The sequence below is a fragment of the Squalius cephalus genome (genome assembly GCF_949319135.1).
Source record: "Squalius cephalus genome assembly, chromosome: 20".
NCBI classification, from domain to species: Eukaryota; Metazoa; Chordata; class Actinopteri; order Cypriniformes; family Leuciscidae; genus Squalius; species Squalius cephalus.
In genome coordinates this window covers 13,549,522-13,570,331 of record NC_137141.1, presented here as the reverse complement: position 1 = coordinate 13,570,331, position 20,810 = coordinate 13,549,522, and the positions used below count along the sequence as shown (strand labels likewise).

Sequence of the window (20,810 nt, the reverse complement as noted above, 5' to 3'; positions counted from 1 at the left end):
TTGTGGACTAGTTCTAGAATGTTTTCAACTTTATCTTTATAATTAGCGTCCTTGGTGTGAATGGGCATTTACTCACTAATAATATCTCAAGTAAAATCCAAACAAGGTAAAAAAAAATTATTACTACTTCATGTAGTCTAACATTGTGAAACCTTATCAGTTTGAATGTGGCTTTGGTCCAATGCGAGTTTGTGATGTGGTGTGTTGTGATGTTAATGATTTACTGACAGTAACCTATAAACCCAATCTCTGCTTGTCAGAATGTGATCTGCATAGATTGGCTCATTGTCTGACAAGACAGAGGGAATGACATTTAGCTGGGATTTAGCTTGGCTTTCCCTCTGACTATTGGATTTTGAAATGTATATGATCTACTGAGATGAAGGGAATTGCTGGATGAATCTAAACATGGCAGCTGTGCGTTCATTCATTTTGTTTCATGTTGTCTTTGGCGTTTTACATCACGGTTTGGGACTGATTTCAGACTACAAATTATGTGGAGACCCCGAATGTGAAAGTAAGTTGATCATTTATATTCAAAAGGAAAGATTAGACTGAAACTGTGATGTGTGTTTACCTGCTCATCTTATAATTATATGGCTTTGTGCAAAATATTTCAATTATGTGATTCATGTGCAAGTTATTGCCATGCTTTCTTATCTATGAGTTTTTTTTTTTTTTTTCATTTCTCATTTCTTCAGGCATGATAAGTCGTGTGCAGGCACAGAGAGACCATACAGCTAAAGACTGTCGTTTTCTAAACCTCAAAAAAGGGGATATGATCACCGTTTACTACAAACTCACTGGAAAAAGAAATGATCTCTGGGCAGGAAGTGTGAGTCTACCATTTTCTGGTTCTGTTCTTGATTAATTAAATTGTTGATGAATTAAAAATATACAAGTATGGGTTTAATGTTCTTTAAGCTTATTAAGTTTACTGATAAATAAAAACATTATATTATCATTATATTCATAATATTTTACATGTTGCAGATAGAAAAGCTGTCCGGATTGTTTCCAAAAGATGCCATCAAAGTTGATCAACTGTTTATTGATGAGAAAAAGGAAATCCAGGTGCCGACCCAGGTAATGTATTTAAAAAAAAGAAAGGGTTTTATAAGTTAACCTAACAAATATGCTTCATGTGATGCATCTGCATTAACTGGTTTTAGGCTGAAAATATTATTTAATATAATCAAATCAACATATACAATCAGTTACAGCAACAAAAACAATTCATGACATCATGAAGTGCAAATTCACCCTGTTTTCTTAATGCATGTTATTGAATGATTCATCCATGCATAGGTTTCTTTTCTTTTCTTTCTTCTTCTTTTTTTTGACCTTCAAAATGTCATAACTAAGTCTTCCGGTGAAATGAAATGAAAAGAAAGAAAAAAGAAATTTCTCCAATCATTTTGTCTGCAAAACCCCCACCCCTTTCTTACAATTGACTGCAGTCTTGCATTCAGATTTGTCTCCATCCAAACAACTGATGGATTCCCACCCTACGCTCCTAAAAATAAAGGTTCTTTATTTACCATCAGTAGAACCTTTCCACTGGACCAAAGGTTCTTTATAGTGGAGAAAAACTTTATTTTACAGTCCTGTTCCGCATGTACAGACTAAGCACTTATTATAGCAAATACAATAACTGGGTAATAACTAGGTACTAACCATGAACCTAAAAGTTTTACCTAAACTGTAAAAGGTTCTTTAGATTATCAAAATGTTCGTTAAACAAAGAAAATAATGGTTATTTTATGAACTGTTTACTGTAAGGTTCTTTGGGGAACCAAAAATAGTTCTTCTATGGCTTCACTGCAAAAAAAAACCTTTCTTGTAACCTCCATTTTTAATTAAGATTGTATTTTATTTTTCCGATAACCCATTTCACCTGTGTCATAATATAGAGGAAAAGATCTGTCAATACTTCTGTCATTTCAAAACTTTAAGGCTCAGATCAGGTATAGAAATAGATAATTTTTCACTTCAGTATACAGAGCTATCTGACTCAACTTAGCCAGTGTGTTGACGAAGAAATCTGAATGATCTAATTCTTCCTTTTATGCTGATTTGGTTAGAAAAGAGTCTTCCAAGAACATAAATATTAATCATAAATTCTCTCCTCAGGAATATGACTTCATCTGCTTTGATGAAAATGGTTCAGTCATTCAGCACAGCACTGCATTTGATGATCTGGAAGATTTCACACAAGAAACCCAAGAAAGCGATATCAATGAAGTCCATGATAAGCCTACTGATAAAGAAGAGAGTGAACCCAGAACAATTTCTGTTCAAGATGTTTCTGATCAAAACAGCCTCGAGACAACAGAAAAAGGTGGGTCTTCATGGATAGGCTCTGCTGTTAATGGATGGTTTGGCAGGAATGAACAAAGCAATGATGAACCACAGGATGAAAGCAGTGAAGAATCCTTCAAAAGCAGAAAAATAGTGATGGATATCGAGGAGAACCACGTGGAGGAGAAGACGAACTCTGGAACGTTTGGTTGGATCAGGGGTGAACTGACCAATGCTTTTGGATTTGGAAACAAGGATCTAAAGACTGACACTGAGGACAATATTGAGAACCCAGCAAATGATAAAGACACCTCATCTCAGGAGTCTAGCTCCTTGATAACTATGGGTAGAGATGTCTTGGGCTTTAGTGAAGACAATGCTCCAGCTGCAACTAAACCTGAATCTGAGATGGCAGATGAAAACACACACATGGAGGACCAAAGCATTCTTAACCCCAGTCAGAACATGGATGTGGATGACAAAATACAGAGAGATGAAAATAACCCTGATGACAGTGTGGAGAATGAGGATGCTCCCATGGAGAATATGAGATCAGAAAATGAAAAAGTAGAGGAACAGACGGGGTGGTACGGCAACATGTACAACAGAATTACAAACCTTTACAAAGAAGAACAAACTAAACAAGATGAGGATGATGGAGGCAAAGACAGTTTGTCTGAGGAACGAAGCCCTGGATCCGCTACAAACACTGAGAACATGGAAACCAAAGAGTCAGAATCAAGCTCAGAGTCCATATTTTCAGTCAGCGGCCTGACATCAGTGCTTAAACTTCCATTACAGGCAGACACAATAGTAAAGAGAGATGAGGAAAAGACAGCAAAGGAAGAAGATCCTGTTAAGGAAGACTTTGATGAGGAACAAAATAATAGCGAGGATCAAGAAGAAGAAATGTTGAGTGATATTGATGAGCAGGACTCAAACCCAATAGACAATGATGTGATTAGTAAAACTCAGTCACTGTTTGATAAAACAAAAGATAGCATTCCATTTGACAGCACTGAAGAATCTAATATGACAGAAGACGGCACAGACAAGTCAGCAGATAATTTAAACGAAGGTAAAAGTGCAAACAATGCTGATGTTTTAGAGGGAGAGGTGGAGCAAGACATGCAAAGTAATGAGGAAAAAACAGCAAAGGAGGTAGATTCAGGTAAGGAGGACTTTCTTGAGCAACAGAAGTTGAAAAAGGAAGAAATGTCTGATGTTAACGATGTTGATTTAATTAGTGAAACTCAGGCACTATCCGACGAAACAACGACTTTAAAAGACAGTGTTGCATCTGATGACATTAGAGAAACAGATGGCTTTTCTCAAAAATCTGACACCCAAAATGATGATGATGTTATATCTGCAAATAATTTAATTGATGTTATTCAAAGCGAAATCAAATTGACTGATTTATCTGATGACATTTCAGAGGACAAGCTGACACAAAGTCTGTCTGATCAAGACAATTTAGACACTATCAAACCGCACAAAAGTGATTATCAAATTAGCACAGACACTGAAGCTGGTGCTGATACATCTGAACTGCCAGGGACAGACATTCATAATGAGTTGCATTATCAAAAAACACAAGAATCAAATGTTTCAGATTCGCACATTGACTCTCATATTAAGACTGTCACAATTAGTCAAAGTGTAAATGCAGATTTGAATTCGAAACCGACTGTGGATGCATTATCAGAATACATTAATGAAAAATGTTTAGCTGAAGATGACCCAGGTACATCGAAAGAAGATGGTGAGTTAGTTATGGACAAAAATGACAAGTTAGTTATGGACAGAAAAGATGAGTTAGATATGGACAGAAATGATAAATTAGTTATGGACAAAAATGACGAGTTAATTATGGATAAAAATGTCAAGTTAATTATGGACGGAAATGATGAGTTAGTTATGGACAAAAATGATAACGTAGTTATGAACAGAAATGACGAGTTAGTTATGGACAAAAATGATGAGTTAATTATGGACAAAAATGACAAGGTAGTTATGGACAAAAATGACAAGTTAGTTATGGACAAAAATGACAAGGTAGTTATGGACAAAAATGACAAGGTAGTTATGGACAAAAGTGACAAGTTAGTTATGGACAAAAATGACAAGGTAGTTATGGACAAAAATGACAAGGTAGTTATGGACAAAAGTGACAAGTTAGTTATGGACAAAAATGACAAGTTAATTATGGACAAAAATGATGAGTTAATTATGGACAAAAATGACAGGGTAGTTATGGACAGAAATGACAAGTTAATTATGGACAAAAATGATGAGCTAGTTAAGGACAAAAATGACGAGTTAGTTATTGACAGAAATGATGAGTTAGTTATGGACAAAAATGACAAGTTAGTTATGGACAAAAATGACACACAATTAGATGAAGTATTATCAAAAGACATCACATTTTACGAAGAAAAGTTATCAGATTCAGAAGCTCTTGCAACGGAAATGGGCAATAAACTGGACACAAACATAAGGCCTTCTGATGAAGGAACATCTCATATTCCCACTCTTGGAACAGATGAATCAGCTGTTATTAGTGAAGAAAATCTACATACAGACCTTGAGCCAAATTCAGCCCTAAACGCCACAGATGATGACATGGACAATACCAGCGACTCGCATGATGTGTTACTGGAGATACAAAAAGCAGATATTAGTATTGTTAAGGATACTGATTCAGAAGGTGAATATGCAGATGAGGTTGTAGTGAATAGAGAGCAAAAGGAATTAGGTACAGTTTCTGAACCTACAGATAATTATTTTGAAACAAAAGAGCTAAAGGGTGACACACAAATCACAAACGAGACTCTGATAGAGGAAACCCATACAAAAAGCCCATCATTGAACACATCTGATGGATCTACTAATTCAAAAGATGGTGGTCATGATCTCAGTTTACCAGAAAATGCAGACACTGATACAATTCTTAACGCTGTTAGTACTGAAGAACCAGGTGACTATACCACTTCCAAAGAAACAAAATTAACAGATGATATCTTCTCGGAGAATGACCCAGTTCAGGGTGGCAGTATTAATAATATGCTTGATCAAAATCAGAGTGTTGAACACAAAGAGGAGACTGACACTGCAAATATGGAGGATCAAACTGATTCAGAAAGTGTCACGAAAAGGGAGGAAAGTGATCAAACCGATTCAGAAAGTGTCACGAAAAGGCAGGAAAGTGACATTGGTGCCACCTGGGATCAAAATGATGATAGTGACATGGCGGTGCAGTCGGAAGATAAAGAGGAACAGGGTGATGAAGAACGGCCTGGAAGCCCTGAAATTCAAGAAAAAAAGACTGTCAACCATTCTACAGAAACTTCTAAAGAATATACAAATTTATATCCTCATCTGAGTGAACAGAATATTCAAGATCTTTTAGATTTATTCGGAGACCACAAGTTATCTTGGCTGGATTCCAAACTAGGAAATACTGATGCAGGCCAAGTTAATACAGATCTTGAAGAACTCAGTGACTTTGAACAGCTGTTGGAATACCATATGAAGATGAACACAAAAGGACGTAATCAACAACATAACAGTTTTCCTGGCAAGAATAATATTAATGAATACCCAGCACTACAAAAACTGTATACCCTCTTATCTACTCTAAGAGAGAAAAATTCACCAGTGATAACAGAAGTCAGTGTAGAAAGCCCAGGTACTGATGATTCGAAACTGATCATTTAAAAAAAAAAGTACTCCAGATAATAGATTTCATAATTTTGGTGAATATTGCATGGGACAAAAACTTTTGCATATGTGATTGATGGGAAATAGGTTTTGTGATCTTACTCTCTGAGTTATGGTATAATGTAAAAGTTGTCATTTTCTATAATGTTCCCTCTCTTTCATCACAGGGATCAGCGAAGATGGCTGTGTTCATGAATCATGTCTAGATGTGAATAAGAATACACTAATCTCCTCAACAGAGCTTAAAAATAATCAAGATACCCAAGACAGATCTGATGTAAATGACTTGAGCAACCCTCAAAATGAGCCAGTCATAGAGGAGAAGTACCTTTCAGCGAATGGAGCTAATGTGGAGGGTGTTCAGACTGATGAGCAGGAAATAAGAAAGCATGAGGATTGGGTATCTTCTGAAATCAAGAAAGCTACTTCCCAAAACCATGGACTGATCTCCGAGGAGCATGTTGAATCACAGAACGGTAATCACTTTTTTTTTTATATCATCCTAAAATAAAAATATTAAAATTTTGTCATAACTGTCATAATTTACTCATCCACCTGTTGTTCCAAAACAATTATGAATAAATTACTTTTGAGGCATGACATTTCACCCTATTAAATAGTAAATGTTAAACACTTATGTATGTTTTTGTTCTTTTTGACAGGTGAAGGGAAATTTTATCAAATGGCAGTTTTTGTTGAAGTCACAATTAATGAAATTGCATCTATAGTGGACAAGGTAGGTATTCATGTGAAATGGTGTAGGAAAAGTATCCGGCTATTTTAGACAAGGGTACATTTGGTTGTTTTTTTTTTTTGTTTTTTTTTTTCATATTAAAGGCAAATCAACAAATTAACCTAATGTGAAATATATAGCTAGTGTTTTTAAGTGTTTAAAAAAAGATTAAACACCTTAAATGTCTTCTTTTTTTTTTTTTTTTGCCTTTTAAAATTATAATTTTGACCAATCCCTTTTTGACTGTTTAACAATTAAAATAATACAATGTCATAATTTAGACAAAAATTTACTTTTTAATGATGATCATTATTTTATGTTTGTTGTTAGGAAATTACAGAATCACCTAAATCAGTTTTTAACTAGCCTATACAGTACAGTAAATGTACAGTAGGCCTACATATAGGCTATTTATCTCCTGATTATCCCATATAATGCTGAGATGCAATAATCTGAAGCCACTATTTGTTCAAAATATATAATATAAGCATTTCATGCCATATTTTGTGTACCTCGTGGAAACTGCCGACGACTAGGCTAGTCTATTTTCTGTCTTGACATGTCGCCAAACAGTGTCATATTTCACACTCAAGCCAAGTTAATGATATTTAACAGTTTTTACTTTTATTTATTTTTTCAGTACTACTTTTATATAACTAAATAACTAAATACTTAGAAAGTAAATGAAGTAGTCTTTTTTGAGATAAGTCGAATCCAGACAGACTTGAGCTGCTCAACCGGTCTCTATAGTTCAGTGACTTTGTTTATAGAGGTATATAATATTTACCTGACACACCCACTAATGAAACATACTTACCCACAAACCAAAACTATAGACGTTTCATAACCAGCCCATGACAAATATTTTTTTTTCGTGAATGCTTATTGACTAATTCCTCAGTGTCGCTAAGTAAGTCTGTCACTTTAAAACACGAACGAGACGTTGTGGCATTCAGCAATTGGTGACGTGTGGAAGAAACCATGACCCTTATAGGGGGTATTAATGTTTTGTGGAATTTACAGTTTTTCGCATAAAAGCAAAATACTGTTTATATGAACAAAATACGTATGTTTATCTTTTAAAAAACAATAAAACAAATATATCAAGTGTCCTACTCAAATTTTACCGACACAAGCTCTTATGCGCTAAGGATCCCCCCTAAAAAGAAAGAGTGCGCCCTTCCTCTATGCGCACTAGCAGTGTAGAGCAGCATCCGGCGGCACCATGGCATAACAACAGATAAATTAACAGATTAAAGAAGAACTCAGTTTGAATATAATCATGGCAGACGAATTTCAGGCCGAGTCGGTCGTCACAGAAGCGACTGACATGAAAGGAGCAGCGAATATTTACTACACACTCGCGGTGGAGAAAATCAAAGATGTATGTGTCAGTGTGTGAATGATGAAACAGCGTTAGTGTGTATGTGTGGCAGCTGTCAGCAGGTGTCACATATATTTCTAAGTTAACTATCATAGTACACATATTTGACTAGAGTGTAGTATTAACTAGATGTATGCTGGCTTTTAAATGTGTAAACTGCGCTCTATATTAAGGCATATAACTTAGCTGGTTAGCATTGATGCATCTGGTTCGTTGCTCATTTCAGCTTATTTTATCGTTGATTTATTAAACTTAACGTTAATTATTTACATATCTACAACAGCTGACTTTATTTACCAGTTTATAACGGTTTAAATTGTGTAGTGTCTATTGTTCTTTTACATCTTCCAGTGGCATTGTTTTTGGTCAGTTACTGCTGGTCAATGACAAATTAGGATGTCTGAGATTATAAAAATGAGAAATATTTTAGTTTAGACACGTGGTAGGTTGTTATAGTCCTTTATATAATTTTCATTTGATTTTAATTTAATTAATTCAATGAGTTAATGTCAGGTGGTGTAACAGTAAAGTAAAAAGTGCTAAAATATTTTCTTTGCAAATTGGTCGATTTGTGTGAATTATTATTATTTTTTAGAAGTGATAAATGTTTATGCGGAACTACTATTAGGTCTAAAAGGTATCATCATAGGAAAGTGGTGTTAGGTTATCTATAGGACATCCTGTTTAAAATCATGTGTTCACTTTGTATGTATGTATGTGTGTGTGTGTGTGTATGACAAAGGGAAAGAAATGTTTATATTTTATACTTAATTTCTTTGAGAATCAGTATAACTGTTTAACTTCTGTTTTAGGTTGTGTCTTCACTTCCTGACGATATACGGCCTGGCCCTGACTTATATGGACTTCCATGGGAAGCTGTGGTTTTCACAGGATTTTTAGGTTTATGCACACTGCTTTTGTTCAGCTGCAGGTTCATTCATTCTGTAAGTCAGGCATTTCTGCTCAAGAATCACAATAACACATGCATACTTTATGAATGTCTTCATTTCACCAAGTAATCATGAGCTTTTTCTATTTTGTTCTGCAGATGAAAAGTCGACTATATGCAAGTGGGTGTTTTCCCATTTCTTTATCTTATTGGCTCTTTTCTTTAAACCTGTCCTTATTATCTGTTTAACTGATCCTTACTGTCAGCTCTCAATTGATCCTGGCTGTTGGCTTTTTTTGCAGGTAAAGAAAAGCAAATGGCACATAAAGTGGCTGAACTGCTTGATGAAAAGTGCAAAGTGCTGGAGACATTCAGTGAGGTTAAACAGAAGGTGAGAAATGCCATGTTATACACTTCATTTCAAACTGTGATAGAAATGAAGATAAAAATAGATAAAAAAAAAATTGATTCAAATAAATAAGTAAATAATGAGTACTATAATGGGTAGAAAAGATAATAATTTGACTTGATAGTGACCTAACAAAATATTTTTTTGAATTATATTTTAAACATATTTATCATTTTTTTCACAATATACATTGGGTCTTTGTACAAGAAACTATGTATATGCCTTGCATGAGAATGATTATATTTGGGGGGGGGGGGGGGGGGGGTGTAGCATCTTAAAGACTGAAAATCCCTACTCTAAACAATGCTGTCTGTCTGTCTCAACAGTTTGACAAACTAGAGTCCAAACTGCAGAACAATGGCATGTCTGCGCAAGCTGCAGAAAATGACACTTTAGAGGTAAAGACGATCATTATGTGTGTGTGTTTTTTTCCCCCTTTAAATATTGGTTTCTCAACAATGTTTGTCTTTTAGGAAGTGTTAATTACTTTTAATAACCTCAAATGTAATATATTAGAGATTGTGGTAGCACTTTATTTTACAGTCCTGTTCCCCATGTACATACTATTTACTTATTATAGTAATTGCAATAACTGGGTAATAACTTGGTTCTAAACCTGAACCTACCCCTAAACCTAACCTTAACTCATGTAGTTACCTTATATTATCCAGTACTTTCTTAGGTAAGTACACTGTAAGTAAACTTAAGTGCACGTACTGTAAAATAAAGTGCAATTGAGATTGTATTACACATAGTTGCCACTCAAACCTGTTTGTAAAAAAAACATGCAATTACTTAGCCACTAATGTTTAAAGTGCCCCTATTATGCTATTTTAAAGGTTCCTGTTTTTGTTTGGGAGGTTTCCAACAATAGGTTTACATGCATCAAGGTCAAAAAAACACTTTCATTTTCTCATAATATACATTGCAGCATCACCTCTTTTCTCACAGTGTCTGAAATGGCTTGATCAAGGATCCGGTCTCTCTAAACCCCTCCTCTCTGAGAGCCTGCTCTTCTCTGATTTGTCAGACGGCTCAGTCTGTTGTGATTGGTCTATCGCTTACAGTGCTTTTCGAAAACAAAATGACCATTACCAAATTACTTCCTCAGCACTTGTATACATAGTTATACGAACAGAAACAATGGTGTCAGTTTTACCGTATCAATTCAAGTCCTCATCCTTTGGAAGTTCATGCGAAGTGGATTTGCTTTGCAGCGCAAAACACAGCGTCTTCTCAACATGTCGACAACACAAACCAAACTTTTTTAGCCCACAGCTACAATTACAGTGTTTGAGGGCGGGTCAAAGTAGACGTTGTTCGTGGGCAGCCAATGAAGACCATTGACGGACAGTGGACATTATGCAGGAAATGAGACTGGAATTGGTGACAACTCGTTTCGGCAATTCAGAATCTATTCTTTCTTTTAGGAGACGATAACTTTAAAATTTTGCAGACCTTTACGTTCACAAACAGCTACAGTGAGGAAAATAAGTATTTGAACACCCTGCTATTTTGCAAGTTCTCCCACTTAGAAATCATGGAGGGGTCTGAAATTGTCATCGTAGGTGCATGTCCACTGTGAGAGACATAATCTAAAAAAAAAAAATCCAGAAATCACAATGCATGATTTTTTAACTATTTATTTGTATGATACAGCTGCAAATAAGTATTTTAACACCTGAGAAAATCAATGTTAATATTTGGTACAGTAGCCTTTGTTTGCAATTACAGAGGTCAAATGTTTCCTGTAGTTTTTCACCAGGTTTGCACACACTGCAGGAGGGATTTTGGCCCACTCCTCCACACAGATCTTCTCTAGATCAGTCAGGTTTCTGGGCTGTCGCTGAGAAACACGGAGTTTGAGCTCCCTCCAAAGATTCTCTATTGGGTTTAGGTCTGGAGACTGGCTAGGCCACGCCAGAACCTTGATATGCTTCTTACAGAGCCACTCCTTGGTTATCCTGGCTGTGTGCTTCGGGTCATTGTCATGTTGGAAGACCCAGCCTCGACCCATCTTCAATGCTCTAACTGAGGGAAGGAGGTTGTTCCCCAAAATCTCGCAATACATGGCCCCGGTCATCCTCTCCTTAATACAGTGCAGTCGCCCTGTCCCATGTGCAGAAAAACACCCCCAAAGCATGATGCTACCACCCCCATGCTTCACAGTAGGGATGGTGTTCTTGGGATGGTACTCATCATTCTTCTTCCTCCAAACACGTTTAGTGGAATTATGACCAAAAAGTTCTATTTTGGTCTCATCTGACCACATGACTTTCTCCCATGACTCCTCTGGATCATCCAAATGGTCATTGGCAAACTTAAGACGGGCCTTGACATGTGCTGGTTTAAGCAGGGGAACCTTCCGTGCCATGCATGATTTCAAACCATGACGTCTTAGTGTATTACCAACAGTAACCTTGGAAACGGTGGTCCCAGCTCTTTTCAGGTCATTGACCAGCTCCTTCCGTGTAGTTCTGGGCTGATTTCTCACCTTTCTTAGGATCATTGAGACCCCACGAGGTGAGATCTTGCATGGAGCCCCAGTCCGAGGGAGATTGACAGTCATGTTTAGCTTCTTCCATTTTCTAATGATTGCTCCAACAGTGGACCTTTTTTCACCAAGCTGCTTGGCAATTTCCCCGTAGCCCTTTCCAGCCTTGTGGAGGTGTACAATTTTGTCTCTAGTGTCTTTGGACAGCTCTTTGGTCTTGGCCATGTTAGTAGTTGGATTCTTACTGATTGTATGGGGTGGACAGGTGTCTTTATGCAGCTAACGACCTCAAACAGGTGCATCTAATTTAGGATAATAAATGGAGTGGAGGTGGACATTTTAAAGGCAGACTAACAGGTCTTTGAGGGTCAGAATTCTAGCTGATAGACAGGTGTTCAAATACTTATTTGCAGCTGTATCATACAAATAAATAGTTAAAAAATCATACATTGTGATTTCTGGATTTTTTTTTTTAGATTATGTCTCTCACAGTGGACATGCACCTACGATGACAATTTCAGACCCCTCCATGATTTCCAAGTGGGAGAACTTGCAAAATAGCAGGGTGTTCAAATACATATTTTCCTCACTGTATATTACACACTGAATGAAAGGTAAAGCATAATAGAGGCACTTTAAAAAAAAAACGTGTCTCCCTGACCACTTCACTTGTTACCTGACCCTTGTCCAATTATATTGCCCTTAGGTGTCGTCAAAGAAACTTGAACAATCAAATGCTCAGATGAAAAAGGAAATTAAGAGGCTACAAGAAGAGCTGTCCCAACAAAACAAAGCAAGAAAACAACAAGAGGATCAGGTAATGTTGTCATACACACAGATGCACGTTATGTTGCCTGAATCTGTCTAATCGGCTTTTATATCTGTTTTACAGCTTGCTGAACTCGAGCAGATTTTAAGTAATTTAGAAGAGGAAGCTAAAGATCGAAAGTCACAGTTAGAACAGGTATTGACTATGTATATGATGCATATTTCAGTCATATTCCTCAATAATTGTCATTTTTAATTCTATACTGTTACCTGTATTTTCATGTGCAGGACAACACAACACTGAAGATTCATGAGATCAACACAGAGAGACTACAGAAAAACCTGCAGGCGGCCAAAGAAGAGCATGCGATGCTCCTCGAGAGTAAAGCACAGGTGAGATTTGTGTTTGTGTGTTTAGTTTAGAGATAAAAAATGTATATATTTTCAAGCTTTAACATAACTGTTAGGAAATCATTGTAATGCAAGACGTTTCATGGCTTACATTTACCATGCGTGTGTGTATGGCCATCACCACTACAGCTTGTGCAAGAAGCGGAGGACTGGGGTGAACGCCTCGGTGAGCTGGAGGAGGAGATGAAAATGTGTGAAAGATCTCATTCTGGCATGCAGGAGGACTGCACAAATAAAGACGAACGCATCAAGGTAAAAACACATCGACACCAGAATAGAAGTTGACTAGTATGGGTTTGTCAAGTATACGCCAGTATATACACCACTGTTCAAAAGTTTGGATTTTTTTTAACAATGTTTTTGTAAGAAATACTCACCAGGGCTGCATTTATTTGACCAAAAATACAGTAAAACAGCAATATTGTGAAATATTTTGACAACTGTTTTCTATTTGAATATATTTTAAAATATAATTTATTCCTATGATGGCAAAGCTGAATTTTCAACATCATTACTCCAGTCTTTAGTGTCACATGATCCTTCAGAAATCATTCTAATATGTTGATTTGCTGCTCAAGAAACATTTATTATTAGGGATGCACCGAAATGAAAATATATGAAATTAAATGAAATTTTAAGACGCACTTGCCCAAAAACGAAAATTAAGAATAAATTAATAATCAATTAATTAATCAAACACTCAGATTGCTAAAACTGAGTACAAACATTTAAACTGCACATGAGGCAGTTTTTATATCAACTTTTTAATAGCAGAATTGTTTCTACTCCAGTTTGATGGTGAAATATAAACATTTAAAAGACAATAAACTGTAATAACTTGTTTTCATGACAGATTTATTCATTCATACATTAAATAATGAAGACATCACTAACAGGTTAAGCAAAAATGTAATGAATATGTAATACAGTTGCATATATTAAGCAAAAGGTTGTTTTTTTCCTGTTAACTAATGAGTTCATGAACATTGAATAGCTTTCTTGGGGTTAACATTTAGTGACATTGTATAGCCTACTACAAGCTGTTTTATTGAGCTCTTTCCCCCGTTGATACACGAATTGAGCGATTACATGAGACAGGATTCATTTCGGTAAGTTGTAGTGTATTTTTCTGATGTTCACCCATGTTTATTTTGTGCTAACTAGTAGTAAAGAGGAAATAAGATGATCGGTTCACATACGTTTGATCCATGCTGCCGCTTGAACTAAGGAGGCTACAGCGATCTGTCATGCCGTATTGAAGAGCGCCAAAATTAAATTTTTTGTTTGAATTTCATATAAAAATTGAATATTTTTATAGTTGAAACTTTGCTTCATATTAAAAGTAACAAAGGGCAAAGCTTTTTACGATTATTGGATGGCTGGCAGGCGTGCAACAAATGTTTAGTGAAATTTTGTTCAGGCTTCAACCGAAAATAGATTTTAGATATATTTAGATTTCAGAAACCATATAATTTCAGATTCAAATCGAGAAATTAATATTGACAATTCAGAGCTAGTGTCCACACAGCTGACTGTTGTAGCTTATCCACCTTGTGTGCAGGAAATAAATCAAAACATGCCATCGGAGAAGTGCTAATTAAACGGTGCATCCCTATTTCTAATTATTATCAATGTTTAAAACAGAACAGCATTTATTTGAAATGTCTTTACTGTCACTTTTCGTTAATTTAATGCATCCTTGCTGAATAAAATAATAATAAAAAAAAAGAAGAAGATATATTACTGACTCCAAACGGTAGTGTATGTTATATAATAAATTGATAACAAATTAGATGTACACATATATATATATATATAACACACAATATGTGTACATCTAATTTGTTATCAATTGGCAAGCCGTTCAGGAAATAATTATATTTACAATATTAAGTCTGAATATATAGAATGAAAGTCTGAATATATAAAATGAAAGTCTGAATATATATAGAATGAAAGTCTGAATATATAGAATGAAAGTCTGAATATATAGAATGAAAGTCTGAATATATATAGAATGAAAGTCTGAATATATAGAATGAAAGTCTGAATATTTAGAATGAAAGTGAATATATATATATAGAATGAATGTCTGAATATATCAAATGAAAGTCTGAATATATATAGAATGAAAGTCTGAATATATAGAATGAAAGTCTGAATATTTAGAATGAAAGTGAATATATATATATATAGAATGAATGTCTGAATATATAGAATGAAAGTCTGAATATATATATATATATAGAATGAAAGTCTGAATATATATAGAATGAAAATCTGATGTTATCAGCGCCATCTTGTGTTATTCATCTACTATTTTTTATACACATTTTGAAGTGAGGATAGGAGCAGGCTTCACTCAATGTGTATACTTTATCAACTTTAAGAGTGCTGGCCTAAATACGGTAATACGGAATACATAAAGAGTAGAGAGGCCGCACTATAAACTTTTATTTTTGCACAGACGCGTTTCGGCGCGTGCCTTCTTCAGTGTGCAACAAGGTAACAATGTAGTCAATCTTCACCCATTACCACACCCATATTAACACCAGCCAATGATGTTAAAATAATGAACCAGTCCAATAGTGTCACTAATGTTTCAAACAGTCCATTAATGAAAGACAAAGATTGTTATACATATAAATGAATGAACATACAATACACATATTAGTTTTCCATTTATAAGAAACAACTTAGTGACAGATCTTCATTCATCCCATTCGGGATATATGTGTTTAAAGTAAAAATATACCAAGCCTCTCGCTGCAGGAGGCGGTTCTCACGGTCTCCCCCTCTTGGAGACCGATTGACAAGCTCTAAGCCTATGAATTTGAGCATATTGACATCATGTCCCGCAGAATTAAAATGCCTTGCGACTGATGATTTGTCCATTTGTCATCATTCTTTCTGATAGCGCATTTGTGCTCAAAAATTCGGGTTTTGAGTTGTCGCTTGGTTTTGCCCACATAAAGCAGCCCACAAGGGCACGTCAGTAAATACACAATAAAAGTGGATAAACGTGATTCTGCCCTTTATTTTGTATATCCTGCCTGTTTTTGAATGTGTAAATAAATTTGCTGTGAGCATAAAGTTATGCTGCACAGTTCAAACACTTAAAATTACCGTGTGGAATTTTAAAGGGAAAAGGCGACTGAATAGGTGCACGGAGGTGCGATCGCACTAATCCAGTCGCCTTTTCCCTAGAAATTTCATTCCATATATTCAGACATTCGTTTTATATATTCAGACTTTCATTTTATATATTCAGACTTTAATTCTATATATTCAGACTTTCATTCTATATTCACTCCATTCTATATATTCAGACTTTCATTCTATATATTCAGACTTTCATTCTATATATTCAGACATTCATTCTATATATATTCAGACTTTCATTTTATATATTCAGACTTTCATTCCATATATATTTAGACATTTGTTTTATATATTCAGACATTCATTTTATATATATATATATATATATATATATATATATATATATATATATATATATATATATATATATATATATATATATATATATATATATATATATATATATATATATATATTCAGACTTTCATTCTATATTCAGACTTCATATCAGGGCTCCAGACTAACTTTTCCACTGGTTGCACTGGTGCTACCAACTTTCTCAGTTGGTCGCACCAGCACATGATTTGGTCGCACCAAATTGTTGTTTTTTTACAACATGGAATTAATCAATGCATGCTGATGAATAGTTGTCCTTATTTGCGTACCCTAGTTTTGCACTGATGTAAAAAGACTGACAGTGACACAAGATCTCATGTTGACAAAATGTTTTAATCTTTTAAATGAAAACCATTCAAAATAACTATCAAAAAAAACACCACGTATGTTTTTTAATGTTTGATTGTATTTTATTTAGTACTGTCAATCGATTAAAACAATTAACTAGCCTATTTGCGATTAATCACACTTAACATTAAAGGTTTTAATATATTTTTATATTGTAATAATTTCACATTTAATCTCCAAATTAATGTGAAACAACATAAAGTATATTTTAAATATTTGATCTAGGTAGGAAATATAAATTGAATAAAGTTACACCTCTCAGACTTTTGTTTTCTCTGACTTTTTTCTTTGATTTGATTTTTTTACATTAATGTATCACAGAAGCTAGAGCCCTGCAAGCCCGTCGGGGCCCGTCGGGGCCCGACGGGGCCCGACAGGCTAAGCCCATTCGGGCCGGGCTCGGGCCGTTTTTTTTTTTTTTACAGATCGGGCTCGGGTCGGGCTCGGGCTTATTTTAGCTTCTCTCCTCATTGTGTATATAATTAACGTGCAGCAGAGCACACGTCACGAAGTGTGTATGAAATATTGTTATATTGATTATATTATAAATACTAGTGCAAAAAATGCCCGTGCAAAATCAGTTTTTGTGTGTGTTTTTAGTAATTGTTGGTTTGGTGTGTTTGAGTGCTCATTGTTACAATTACACAGCAAAAGTTCAGTGACATTTTTTTTTGTGCATGGTAGAAAGCACACAGTGAACTCCGAGAAAACGCTGCGCTTGAGTAAACAGTTTGTGTATAGGCCACTACAAATGATGCCCGTGAAAGAGACTGTGAACACATTGAATAGGATATGTTTAGTTGGTGAATAGCATAGGCTACTTACAGTAGCGATAACGTTAAGCGCACCAGAATGAAATATAATATTCAGAAGTAAACAGCATAGCTGACTTACAGATTCTGTAAACATCCACAAATGAATAAGCGTGTCGATTCAGGGAGCAGTGCAAAGTGCCCGTGCAAAATCAGTTTTTGTGTGTGTTTTTTAGTAATTGTTGGTTTCTTGGTAAAGAAAACACAATTTTACTCCAATTAATCAAAATGGATTTATCACGTTTTGGAACCAAACTATAATATTCAGAAGTAAACAGTGTAGCTGACAGATTGTCAGAATGTTTATTTTTAAACCACAACCTTCTTGGGGCTTCTTTGACCGATACAACTCTCTAGTGTCAGAATGTTTATTTTTAAACCACAACCTTATAAAAATGATATATTTAACGATATCTTTAGCATTTCTCATCCAAACAACGTCAAACTTGGCACTGCACTTACTCGTGACCGTAGCGAGACACCTGTCAAGTTTGAAATCCATCGGACTAACGGTTCGAGAGATATGTGGTTAACAGACACACAGACAGACAGACAGACAGACAGACACACACACACACACACAGACAGACAGACGTTTCTGTAATTTATAGAGAGATTATACATCACCTAAGAAAGTAACACAAACGCAACACGCATACACGAACGCGCGCGCGTCACTCACGTGCATTAAACAGGTGACACTTCAGTTACTGAAAAGCAAAGAAAGGTAGGCCGTTTATTTACTTATTTTTGCGGTTTGATCCCGTTTCACTATATTCTCCCTTCATGTTTATGCTTCTGTGTAATGGACGGTTTGTCCAATATTTTTGGGCATGATGTTTCAGGCCTATAATAAAAGTTTACCTCTTAGTAGCGTGTGACGTGTGTGTGTTTGCTTGTGTAGCAGAGACAGTGCGCATCAGAGAGCGCGCGATGTGTGTGTGTTTGCGTGTGTAGCAGAGACAGCGCGCATCAGAGAGCGCGCGACGTGTGTTTGCGTGTGTAGCAGAGACAGCGCGCGTCAGAGAGAGAGAGCGCGCCAAAGAGCGCGCGCGTCAGAGAGAGCTTAAAAGTGATTGATGTTGGTCTCGGGTCGGGTCGGGTTCGGGCTGAAAAAATTGCAGGCGTTGTCGGGCTGGGGTCGGGTAGGGCTTGAACACCACGGGCCAGGGCCGGGCTAGGGCTGGAGTTTTTGGCCCGTGCAGGGCTCTAACAGAAGCGGGTTTATTAGGCTGCTGTCGCTTTAAGATCTGATACAATGCGGATCTGGATCTGCAAGCATCCGATGTTGTCAACTCTTTGCGTTCATTTAACACTTTTTAACACTGTGCTTACGAGGATACTCGACAAACTGAACATTTTGGCATACTTTTGTGTGTTTTTGCCCGTTCAAGCGTGAAAGAGAAGCGGCTGCGCGCTGTCTGAAGCGGCATTCTGAGCGCATGATGAGACCTGTGTGTGTGTGTGTGTGTGTGTTGTGTGTATCACACAGAGAGGAGGTCACTGATCTATATAGAATGACATTATATAGATCAGTGGAGGAGATATAAAGACAGCGCGCCGCCAGTACAGATTTAAATTCTTATTTTTTGCGTTTTATCACGCTTGAATTGTTTATTAGCACTTGAATGAATGATAGCGTGATAAAATAATATAGAGCAGCCAATGGATGAAAGAAAAAATCTGATGCTGCATTAATTGCGTTAAATATTTTTAATGCGTTTAACTGAAATAATTAATCGCATGCGTTAACGTGTTCATTTTGACAGCCCTAATTTTTGTATAATAAAACATAAACATAATATGTATTTGTTATACTCCTTTGCTCACTTTGTTCCTCCCTGTCCGCACCTGTGCCCTCGTCATCAGTTGTGTCTGAGGCTGTATGCTGGCTCGTTGGCTTGTAATTCCTGAATTCCTAATTCGCGCGTTTCACCATCAGTGTGCAATGCGCGTGACATGTACGTTCTTTAATAAATAATCTGCAAGTGTCTTGCGGAAGAACATTGTAGCCGGAGCTGCTTCTCTCCGTTAAAGGGGGGGTGAAATGCTCATTTTCACTCAATCTCCTGTTAATCTTGAGTACCTATAGAGTAGTATTGCATCCTTCATATCTCCAAAACGTCTTTAGTTTTATTATATTTATAAGTTAAAGATTGGCTGTACCGAGTCTTTCCGGAAAAAAACGAGCGGCTGGGGGCGGGCCGTGTGGGCGGTGTGCTATAGCTGTGCTAACTGATCTAACAACAACACAGAGAGACATTTGAAGTAGTTTACTCACCGTGACTGCTCGATCCTTAAGCATTAGACGATCTGCAAATAAGTCGATCTGGGCTTTGTTTATAAAACAATCATCGTCGAAATGCAGGGAACAAAGAGTCGTGCACAACCTCCGTTGATGCTTCGAAAAAACAAACTCCATCCACTATTCCCTTAACGCTGGGTTCTTTGGGAATCTGTGCAGGGTTGTCTTGCCCTGCCAACCAAAAACCCACTTCTTTGGTGACATTGACTTCCCTAAAAGCCGAGCATAGCGCTTTGAGGTAACGTACTGCTTTCGCTCTCTTCTCTCTCTGGTCTGCGAGTGCGCGCGCGGCCGCGGAGAAGTGCCCTTAGGACCCATATAAGGAAATTCCGCTCTATCTTACGTAAGACAGAGCCATACTCGAAAAAAACTTTCCGAAACTTGTGACAAACCGGAAGGAGTATTTTTGGAACAAAAATACTCCTTCAAACGTACAACTTAACTTTTGAAACTTTGTCCATGTTTAGCATGGGAATCCAACTCTTTAACAGTGTAAAAAACTCAGTATGCATGAAACAGCAATTCACCCCCTATGGCGAGCCGCGAGTCACGCAGGCACTGGGCAACTCCGCAGCCTAGCCGACCCCGGGATAAAATAGTCAGAATATAAACACTTATTATAGGCGTACCGTAGTGATTCAGGATAAGTCAAAAACACGGTTTGGAAAATGGATTCATGATGTACTGATACAACGGCGTTCTGTTGCGCATGCGTGAATTTAACTGAGTTGTACA

General features: G+C 36.4%; 1 protein-coding gene across 6 annotated transcripts in view; it reads left to right on the top strand.

Moving 5' to 3' along the window:
• The first annotated feature begins 222 nt into the window (after positions 1-222).
• The window catches only part of mia2 (MIA SH3 domain ER export factor 2), a 30,666-nt gene continuing 10,078 nt past the window's right edge, over positions 223-20,810 (top strand). For 2 of the 6 annotated variants that reach the window (XM_079852906.1, XM_079852903.1), the window contains exons 1-14: positions 223-517; positions 702-835; positions 994-1,086; positions 2,134-5,992; positions 6,192-6,500; positions 6,687-6,760; positions 8,954-9,085; positions 9,190-9,211; positions 9,333-9,421; positions 9,766-9,837; positions 12,640-12,750; positions 12,826-12,897; positions 12,990-13,094; positions 13,242-13,364. In XM_079852906.1, the coding sequence (XP_079709032.1) occupies positions 397-517; positions 702-835; positions 994-1,086; positions 2,134-5,992; positions 6,192-6,500; positions 6,687-6,760; positions 8,954-9,085; positions 9,190-9,211; positions 9,333-9,421; positions 9,766-9,837; positions 12,640-12,750; positions 12,826-12,897; positions 12,990-13,094; positions 13,242-13,364 (5,316 nt within the window). In that variant the 5' untranslated portion in view covers positions 223-396. The remainder of the gene's footprint in view (positions 518-701; positions 836-993; positions 1,087-2,133; positions 5,993-6,191; positions 6,501-6,686; positions 6,761-8,953; positions 9,086-9,189; positions 9,212-9,332; positions 9,422-9,765; positions 9,838-12,639; positions 12,751-12,825; positions 12,898-12,989; positions 13,095-13,241; positions 13,365-20,810) is intronic. The other 4 variants (XM_079852904.1, XM_079852907.1, XM_079852905.1 and 1 more) reach the window with 4 other exon arrangements.